Raw genomic sequence first — 10,271 nt, forward strand, 5'->3', positions numbered from 1 at the left:
AATTACGTGATCTTCTATGCGTCGAAGACACTCAACCTGGCCCAGAAAAACTATGACACCACAGAGAAGGAAATGTTAGCGGTCGTGTATTCATTTGAGAAATTTCAACCATACTTACTGTGGCCGAGAGTGATAGTTTTTACCGACCACGCAGCTATCAAGTACTTACTGGCGAAAAAAGAATCAAAGCCAAGGTTAATCAGGTGGGTGTTACTTCTGCAAGAGTTTGACTGGGAAGTGAGAGACAAAAAGGGGACGGAGAATAAACTGGCTGACCATCTGAGTCGGATCTTCCAGGGAGAGAATGAGGAAGCTATACTAGACGCTTTCCCTGAGGAACACCTATACTACATGGGCGAATCTCATAGACCCATCAGATGGGAGGCAATAATGGCGATAACAGGTCCAGGAGATGCTGAGAAAGGGAAGTGTCAGCTGAACGCTGAACCATGGTTCGTAGACCTAGCAATTTACTTGGTCACAGGAGAAGTTCCTAGTTCACAAGAAATTTTCCGGGCCCAAAAGATGAAGCTTAAGAGTGAGGCTAAGTATTATTTTTGGGACGATCCTTACTTTTGGAAGATGGGAGCTAACCAAGTAATCAGGAGATGTATTCCCGAATGGGAGAAGAGGGATGTACTTAATAATTGCCATGCGTTGGCATGTGGATGTCATTTTGGGCCAAGGAAGACTGCGAGGAAAGTTCTAGATAGTGGATTTTATTAGCCTACACTACACAGGGACTCCTTTGAATTCTGTCAAAACTGTGAGCAATGCCAGCAAACTGGAGGAATTTCAAAGAGAGATGAGATGCCGCAGGTCCCAGTAATCGTCTGCGAAATCTTCAACGTCTGGGGGATGGATTTCATGGGTCCATTCCCATCTTCGTACGGAAATACGTACATCCTTGTGGCCGTAGATTATGTGTCAAAGTGGATAGAAGCCAAAGCTACCACTTCTTGTGAATCCAAAGAGGTGGCTAAATTTCCTAGAGCTAACATTTTTAACAGGTACGGTGTGCCCCGAGCCATTATATCTGACCAAGGGACGCATTTCCGTAACCGAACCATAGAAGCTCTGATGAAGAAATACGAAGTCCACCACAGGCTTTCTACCCCTTACCATCCTCAGTCTAATGGTCAGGCAGAGATCTCGAACAGGGAGATCAAGATAATATTGGAGAAAACGGTGAACCCGTCAAGGAAGGACTGGAGCAAGAGGCTCAGAGATATATTGTGGGCTTACAGGACTGCGTATAAAACTCCTATTGGGATGTCGCCCTATAGGCTGGTGTTTGGCAAGATGTGCCATTTACCCATGGGAGTGGAGCATTGAGCATATTGGGCGGTGAAGGAGATTAATATGAAACCCCAGGCTTGTGAGGAAGAGAGGAAAGTGCAACTTCAGGAGCTAGAGGAGTTAAGGCTTGAGTCGTATGAGTCCGCAATGTGGTACATGGAGAAGACAAAGCATTGGCATGACAAAAACCTTCGGGTCAAGGAACTGCAAGTGAGTCAGAAGGTGCTTCTTTTCCAGTCTAGGCTCAAGCTGATGCTTGGAAAGCTGAAGTCCAAGTGGATTGGGCCATACACTATTGTTGGCCTTCGAGCAAATGGAGCTGTGGAAATCCGGGGAAGTGCCTCGAACTCTATCCCTTTCCTTGTTAATGGTCATCGATTGAGAGTCTTTAGGGATAATTCGGAGTTGTGTGTAGTGGAGGAAGTGCCACTATGCGCCTCTCTATTATCGTCCAATCGGTCTAGTGAGTAAATATTCTCGGTGAATTCCTGGGTCAGGTAAATAGGAATGCATTTTTTATCTATACACTGAGCCAGGGGATCTCGAGAATACTCAAATGAGTGTGTAAATAGTTTAATTGTTTTTCAAAAAAAAAACTAATCTTCCAAAAATATTTTCGAAACACCAGACTTCTTAGGGAAATTGTTTTATCTCATATTGAATCCTTGACCTGGGAGTCTGGCGTTACATTTTTGTTTTTTTTCCTAAGTGTGGTATTGCGGAAAATGGCATTTATATGGGGGAGGAGAGAGATTTTCGGACCAGATGTTTGAGAGGGAAGTTGTGATATTTTCGAAATTCAAATTTACACTTTATAGGGAGGCGTACGGTTGCTTAAATCACTCCTGCAACCGTCCCTTTTCCTTATCTAAAATACCAATATTTCCTCCCTTTCTTTTATTTTCCAATCTCTAAAACACTGAATTCTCTCTCTACTCTATTTTCTCCCCCAATTCTTTTCTCTCGCAATACCCACATTCCAACTAACCATAATCAAGAAAAAAATTGTCCCAAGTTCTTGTGAATTTGGCAGAGACAGATCATGGAGAAGGCACCCGCTCACACCACGAAGGCGGGGAATCCCACCACCGCCGCAGGTTCCGAAGCGGCGGCGCTCATAGATGCTTTGATACGAAGATTCGGAAGTAAGGAGGAAGCACTGGAAGTTTTCGCCCTCTTCTCAGCGATGAGTGAGAGGGAAACGCCTACCGCAGCCACGACCACAACACCACCGCCGTCGATGATTCCAGAGGATTCGACGGCCCTAACCACAATCTCTCCTACAGGAACCGAGCCGAGCACAAGGGCGCCGGAGCGAGAAGCGGCGGAGGGTGGTGAACGGGAGAATGAGGGTGATCTGGCCGTGGGACTTGACGCATGGCAGTAGATGAACAGAGGACAGTGAGGGTTGTTGAGGGGGAAACCCCTGTTTCGGAAAAATTGGTTGCTGAGGGGGAAACCCCTATCTATATTGAGGGGGGGAACCCCGAGTTTGGAAGAGGAGGGGGAAACCCCGAAAAGGTCTTTGGGGAAAGAGGCCCCCCGTTCATGTTGAGGTACAGGAGCCCGAGGAAGGAGGGCTAAAGGGAGTTGTGGATCTTGTAGAAGATCCAGAGGACGAGGACTCGCCAGTAGACCAACAAGAGGCCAGATGGAGGGCCAGAAGGTACTTGCGGGACGAGATAGATGATCTCGCCCAGCCTACGGAGAAGGAGTTCTTTGCCCCAGGGGCAGAAGGCGAGCAAGAGAAGGAGACTCCTGGGTCTGATGGGGATGAGGATGAAAAGGAAGAACGCCTCTTGGCCGCGGAACGAAAGCGCAAAGGGAAGCATGCGGCCACTCCCCATGCTAAGAAGTCCAAGAAGATTACATCCGTCAAGAACGATGAGGCTCCACTCCCCGCTCCAGTCAAGGTTCCTCAGGCCAAGGAGCAAGTCGGCCCTAGCCTGGCCAGTGAGTCTGAGGATGAGGAGGAAGAAGTGCAAGAGGAAGAGCTCAACTATGAGCCAACGGAGGTCTGGGTGACCAAGGGGCTGCTAGAAGCTATGGGAAAATTTGATGATCCGAAGAGGGCAGCGACTCACAAGGAGCGGAGCGGTTTTCGAAAGCTGGCAAAGTCTGGAAAGCAGTATGATCCAGAGGAGCTGAGGAAAATTGATTTGGATGAGGAATTCCGCCAATATATCGGTGCTATTGGGTTCGAATGGCTACTGAAACATAGCACGGCTGAGGTGCCCACAGCGTTAGCCCGGGAATTCTTCTCAACCTTTCGGCTCAAACCCACCACTGACCTCGTCGCTGACTTCATCACCTTCAGGCTTTTCACCGAGGAGTACGAGATGAGCATAAGGGAGTGGTCCCTGAGGATGGGTTTATTCACCCGCGCCGAGGATGATGACGGAATCTGGAATGAGCGCATGGTAGGAGATCCGAAGTACACCCCTGGTTTCAAAGCACAGTCCGGTTGGGAATTCATTACCCATCCCAAGGTGGGAACGTTCAAAACCAGCTATTCCAAGGGTTTCCACATCGAGAACTGCATCCTCTGCTTCACACAGACGTTTATTAGTTATAATCTGATGGGGACAGCTAACTCCGCCTTGACCACCGCAGACCTCTACTTCACTTGGTGCATGGCGAAGGGTGTTAAGGTGCACCTGGGCTATTGGTTGGCTCAGGCTTGCTATCAGATGACCGCCAACCCTTCTCGGCACATGTACACTTGCAATCTTCTCGGTGCATACCTTCAGCGTAATATAATCATGAAGATAGCTAAGTCCGCACCAGAGGTGATCATGTGTGAACCCCCAGAATCATTCAGCGTTTAGTAATTTTTCAACAAGGGGCTCCTATACATGCACGGGAAGGACGTTTGTTTCTACGAGGTGGGAAGGATGGAGACCCAGGTGAAGATGGAGCCAGACGGAATCGAGGCAGTGGCCAGCGTGGACTATGAAGAAATGAAGAAAGAGATGGGCGAGATGCGAAAGGAGCTCGCCGAGGTCCGAGAAGAGATGAAGGCCCTCAGTGGGAGTATAACCGACCTGGTGGGGAAGTCGTCCGTGCAAAGTGATCGAATGGCGGAAGCTGTTAAGATAATGATGATGATGACCAATTGGCTAGAGAAAAGTTCCCCCAGCCCCAGAAGAAATTTCCCTATGGACCAGTAGCGTGCCCACGCAGCAAGGGCAGGGAAGCTCATCTCTTCAGCAACCCCCACCAACGTCTAAGCACTTGTTAGCCCCATCTGCATCCAAGTCCCTGACTGTAAGGAAGCCCGTGTCAAAGCAACCTGAGACTGAGGAAGAGAAGCCGGCGTCGTCGGCTAGGAAGAAAGTGAAAGTGAACCGCCGCAACGTACCACCCCAGTCTGGCTCCCGCGGGGGCCAGACTCAGAATTGATACCCCCGATGACCAAGTAAATTTTACTTTTCAGTTTTTTTTCGTTTACTTTTCATCTGTTTATATGTTTGTTGTTCTGAGTCTGTGATTTTGTGTTCGTTGCTCAAGCATGCTGCGTATGTATATATGTGTATGTGTTTTCTCCCACTTAGCCCAATCTTTGGTCTAAGAGTCAGAAGTTTGTGTTTTTTTTTGGGCATGTTTTGGTTTCTATTTTGTTTTAGTTTCTCCCACTTAGCCCGATGCTCGGTCTAAGTGTGAGAAGTTTGTTTTGCTTATACGTGTTTGGTGTTTTGTGTGTTGTGTTTTATGTTTGTGTTCAGCTTTTTTTAACTGCCATGTTTCCCCTCTTCACTAGATGGCTTGGGGACAAGCACAAGTGAAGTGGGAGGGGGAGGGAGTTAGTGTAGTCTGCGTCTAACGTGAATAAGAGTCTTTAGGTCTAGGTTTTGTGTGTGTCGCATGAGCTGGTGAATATAGTAAGGCAAGATTCCCTTAGTGAGAGCAATTGAAGATATGATACATGTCAACTTTGAGGCCTCTTTCTTTAATAAGCTAAAATCGGTTTGGATGAAGTGAGAACGATAGATGATGCCTTAGCTGACCTAGTTGTGAAACCACACTATATAAGCGAGTTATAAGCCTAAACACTTTGAGCTAACATATACAAAAAAGGGCCGCCACTGGATGTGTAGGGAGAAGAGTCAGAAGGAGAAAAATAGTGGGAAAAGGGTTCTGGAGGTATAAGCTCGACGAAGTCCAGAAAAAAAAAGAGGAAAGAAAAATTCTAAGGGCAGGTAGCAATAGCGACCTGACCAGGGAATGAAGGGAAAAGAAGCTGTAGGAAGGAGAAACTCTCATAACCCGAAGCATCAATGGTGTGGCAACGACTTAAGAGTGAATCGATCCTAACATCCCTGGTGAGGAATGAGCGATCGAGTGAATCCAACAATTGGGAAATTAATCGGTTATCTTGACGAACTGACAGACCGACTAAGTAGAAGAAGGGGGTGGGAGGATTTGGAGACTGTAGACGATCGGATAGACCTTAAGCTTGTGGGGACAACTGCCTAAAAGTTGAAACTAGTTCATGCATTTTTATTTTTCTTTAAGTGTTGATTTTGTTTCTGGTCAAGTCTGTTAGTGTGTCTAGGTCTAGGAGTTTGTGTCTTTTGTGTGTCTGTAGGGTCGGTCATAGGATAACCATGCATTGAAATTCACCTTATTCATTTTTCTTCTTTATATTTGAGGACAAGTATGGTTTAAGTGTGAGCAATTTGATAAGGCTAATTTCATGCATCGGTTATGGGGTTAAATTCAATAATTTACGGGGTCTAACACATTTTTTAAGCCAAGTGTGTAGAAGAAATCGCCAGGTCCAGGAAGGAAAGAAGATAATCGCCTGGCGAAGGAAATTGGCGAGAAAGTGAGCAGAATGAAGAAAAAAGTGCCAGACGGAGGAGATCATTAGTTGGAGGGCAGAACGGAGAATTCAAGAGAAAGGCTTCTAGAAGATCGCCTCCACATCTATAAAAGAGAGAGCATGCAACATAAAAACAGGGACTGACGACTTTTGGCTCTAAGCTCACTTTCACACACCTCTAGGGGTTTTGGGGGTCATTTTCGGTTTGATGTTGTGTACCACCGTCCTCGTGTAGGGCGAAGAAACAATTTATCTATTTTCATTTTAGTTTTTTATTCAGATTTCTACCGAGTCTTTGCTATTCGAAGCTCGGCTCTCGTTGTGTTGTTGAAATCTCGTTTAGCTATCTATGGAATTTCTATTTTCTATCATGAATGATGATGATGTTGAGGTTTGTTTGTGTTTGATTCTGAGTTTGTAGTTGTTTACTTGAATGGATGCTTTTCGCACTTGATCTGGTGAATTGGAGTTGAATCGGATCAGAGTGGATCTGTTGAATCGGAGCTAATGGAGTTGTTTTTGGTTGTAGTTTGGTTCAGATTGCTTGGATCCGGAGTGGATTAAGTGTCCGACGTGTGGATCTGAAGCAGAGTTGGTTGATTGTGCATGAATCTGATGGCTCATTTCTCTGTTTCTGTTTACTTAGTCTAGTAGATGTAGATCTATTCGATTTCCGATTAATCGCCAGTTTCCGACGTCCGAATTATGTTGTTCTGTTTGAATCTGTTGTTACTCTTTTTTTTCTCCTTGTTTGAGCTTGAATCAGGTGATAAGATGCAGATCGTTGTTTGTTAATTTCAGAATTAATTGTTTGCAGCTTTTCATCCGTACTTTACTGTTTTGGGAAATGGTCCCCACTGCTCATTTGATCTCTGTTTAGCTAGATTAGGAAGTTGTTTACTAGGTCGAGGAAGTTCGTTTGAGTTATTGAAGTTAAGATGATGTCCCATGTCCGCATGATATTTACAGTTTCCTAGGTCTAGTGTTAGTTTTCATTCCTCAGCCTAGTTATAATTTTCTCAACCCAAAATTGCATGGCAGCAGCCAATTCCTTTTCCAGAATCTTTTAAATGCCTTCTTACGCATCCGTCTTCGTGGGATCGATCCCTACTTCCCGTACTAATTCATAGTATAGCGGGTTGAGGGTTTTTGAACACGGAATTTGTGTGTCCGACGACCGAGACTCCCAGGATCCTCTGAGTTCCTAGACCTTGTGATCTAGCGGATTCTCTGGCTTGAGAGGCCTGACCTAGCACAAAAGCACACACACTTTCTCTAATACCAACCAAAGCATTCAAATGGCGCCGTTGCCGGGGATGGATGGCGTAGTTTATGATTGTGTTTAGAGATTTTGGCGTATATAGTTTTGATTTTTTCTTTTTTTATTTAGAGTTTATGAGCAGAGGCTCACGGTTTGGACACTGGGGTAACTCATCTGGGTGGAGGAACGATCGATTTTCTTGGCAGGTCAAGGAGACAGCATCTACGGTCACCACCAGATTGGGATTATCTACGGGAGATCCATTTCCGTTCGGTTCAGGAAGTGACGAGGATTGGAGTTCGTTAGGAAGGGAGGATCCCAAGTCGTCTTCAGAAACATATACAAAAGAGAACGAGATCGGAGACATGGCACATGTCGTCGATTTAGATCCTGAGATCGGCTCGCTCACTGCCCATCTAGATGGTGAGCCAGCCCAGGCTATAGTCACGAATCAGCGTCAGAGGTCCATCGATATTAAGACAAATGTGCTAAGCATTCTACCGACGTTCTCCGGGCATAGAAACGAGTGTCCATACGTGTTCCTAAATGAGTTTAGTAAGCTGTGCAGTATTCAGAAAAGGCCCAACGATGCAACGGAGGAAGATTATCGCCTTCGCGCAATTCCATTCGCCCTGAAGGGAGAGGCTAACATATGGCTGCTGCGGCTGCCTTAGGATTCCATCCGTACATGGAGAGATTTCAAGTTGGAGTTTCTGGATTATTTTTTCCCTTCAAACAAGACAAACACCCTTAGGAAGGAAATCGTGGAGTGAAAGCAGGAGTACGATGAATCTCTTAGTCAATATTGGTCACGATTATTAGATGCTTGCCTGAATTACAGAATGATCGAAGCAGAAATCTACTATTTGTTCTATGAAGGAGCAAACCCTGAATCAAATGATCTGATGAATTCCTCGAGCGGGGGAAATTTTACTAAGAAAAAGGAAAGTGAAACAAGAGAGATCTTGGGGAAGTTAATACAGGCCAAAAAGGCGTACGACAACCCGAGGAACATTATGAGGAGAGGGTCAGCGAATGCGCTGAGGGAGCAAGATGACGAAAGGTTCGAGGCGAGAATAGATAGGCTTGAGAAAGCACTCTTGAGTGCAATCGAGAAGGCCAACCCGCCAGCCTCACGAGAGAAAGAGAAAACTCCGGGTCCAGGAGAAGCTCCAACCCAGCAATACTATGGCCCTCAAGAGGGGGATTACCATGCCCAGGTGAATTCGATGGGGAGTTGGAATCAAGGGAAACAGAAGGATGCACCATGGCAAACCCATCCCAATTTTAGATGGTCTGATAATGACCCGACCCAGCCACCTCCACAACAGAACACCCAGTGTACACACCAACCAGAAAGGCAGACTAACTGGTCTGGGAGAAATCAGGAAGGGCAGAACAACTGGAACAACCGATATCATAGCGATCATTCTAATTGGGGGAACAGGAATCAAAACCACCAAAGGAGCTCTTATGTGCCGCCACAACAGAGGAACTATCCAGGAAATTATCAGAATTCCCAACCCTATTATCAGGAGAACCAAGGGCTAGGAAATCTGTTCAACAACAGTTCAGGAGGTCAGGAAAACTTTCGCCAGAACCAAGGGAGTGTACCAAACCTGGGTTCAGGACCAAATCCCAGTCAACTCAATCCCGGTTCAGGACCAAACCTAGTGCATGATTTAGTCAGTTCTCAACAGCATATGCAGAATAACATGCAATCCAACATTAACGTGGTGCATAAACTTCGGACGCTCAGTTGGAGCAGAAGGCAGCGATGGACATGTTGGCAAAGCAATTGTCCTAGATCGCAAACTCCTTGAACGAGATGCGAGGGAACGAAGGAAAGATTCCTTCCTCAGTAAGGCCACCAGATAGAGCTAACATCAGTCAAATCACTTTAAGATCTGGGCGAGGTTATGAAGGTCCAGTGATGAAGATGAATGAAGAAACACCTCCCACGGAAGGCAAGGAATGGAAGAACTCAGTTCCTGAACCTGGAAATTCGAAGATAGGGAGTACCGTAAGAGGAGATGACCTTCGGGAAGGTGACCTGGGAAAACCGCTACCTAGTGTGGCTGAACGATTTTTCCTAGACCTAGAGCCAGAAGCGGAAAATGAAGTAGTGAGGAAGGAAACGGGCAAGCTTTCAGCTGGAGTGTCTACAAGTGCAGAGAAACAAGTGAAACCATTTCCGCACTGAGGAGAGGCTAAGAAGAAGAAGGATGAACCGGTGGATTTTATGGATATCTTTGGAAAGTTGGAGATAAACCTACCGTTCTTACTGGCTTTGAAATTGCTGGTCTTCAGCAAATTTATTATAGAGTTCATAGCTGGAAAGACAAGACCTAGTGGGAAGATCCTGATTGGAGAGAACATGTCAGCAGTGATTCAGAAACGCACTGACCCAGGTATGTTCACCTTACCCATTTCCATTGGTGATGTCAGAATTGAGCATGCTATGTGTGACTTAGGGGCATCGATAAATGTTTTACTGCTTTCCATATACAAAAAGTTGGTAGGAGTAGGAATGGTGGATACGAAGGTGGTAATCCAATTGGCGGATATGTCGTGCATTTGTCCAGAGGGAGTTATAGAAAATGTCATAGTCAAGGTGCCAATTTCCATGTTATTAAAATGAGTGATAATGAATCCTCAGAGTCTAGTGGCGTGCTTCTAGGTAGACCTTTTCTGCGTACAGCTAAGACCATTATAGATGTTTTTGATGGAACCATATGCCTGGACTATAATGGGGAAAAATATACATTTAACATAGATGAAGCAATGAAGAAACCATTAGATGTTGAAAATTTACATACTGTCTATGTTATTAACCCCATGGTCCAAGAGTATCTTGAGACCGAGTTGATGCAAGAGCAGATTGAT

At 45.7% G+C, this 10,271-nt stretch overlaps 1 protein-coding gene across 1 annotated transcript; it reads left to right on the forward strand.

Moving 5' to 3' along the window:
• Positions 1-8,401: 8,401 nt before the first annotated feature.
• Positions 8,402-9,208, forward strand: LOC121770477 (bifunctional endo-1,4-beta-xylanase XylA-like). The gene has a single exon (XM_042167202.1). The coding sequence runs from the start codon at positions 8,402-8,404 to the stop codon at positions 9,206-9,208; it is 807 nt and encodes a 268-aa protein (XP_042023136.1).
• Positions 9,209-10,271: the final 1,063 nt, after the last annotated feature.

The sequence above is a fragment of the Salvia splendens genome, chromosome 16, assembly GCF_004379255.2.
Source record: "Salvia splendens isolate huo1 chromosome 16, SspV2, whole genome shotgun sequence".
In the NCBI taxonomy this organism is placed as follows: domain Eukaryota; kingdom Viridiplantae; phylum Streptophyta; class Magnoliopsida; order Lamiales; family Lamiaceae; genus Salvia; species Salvia splendens.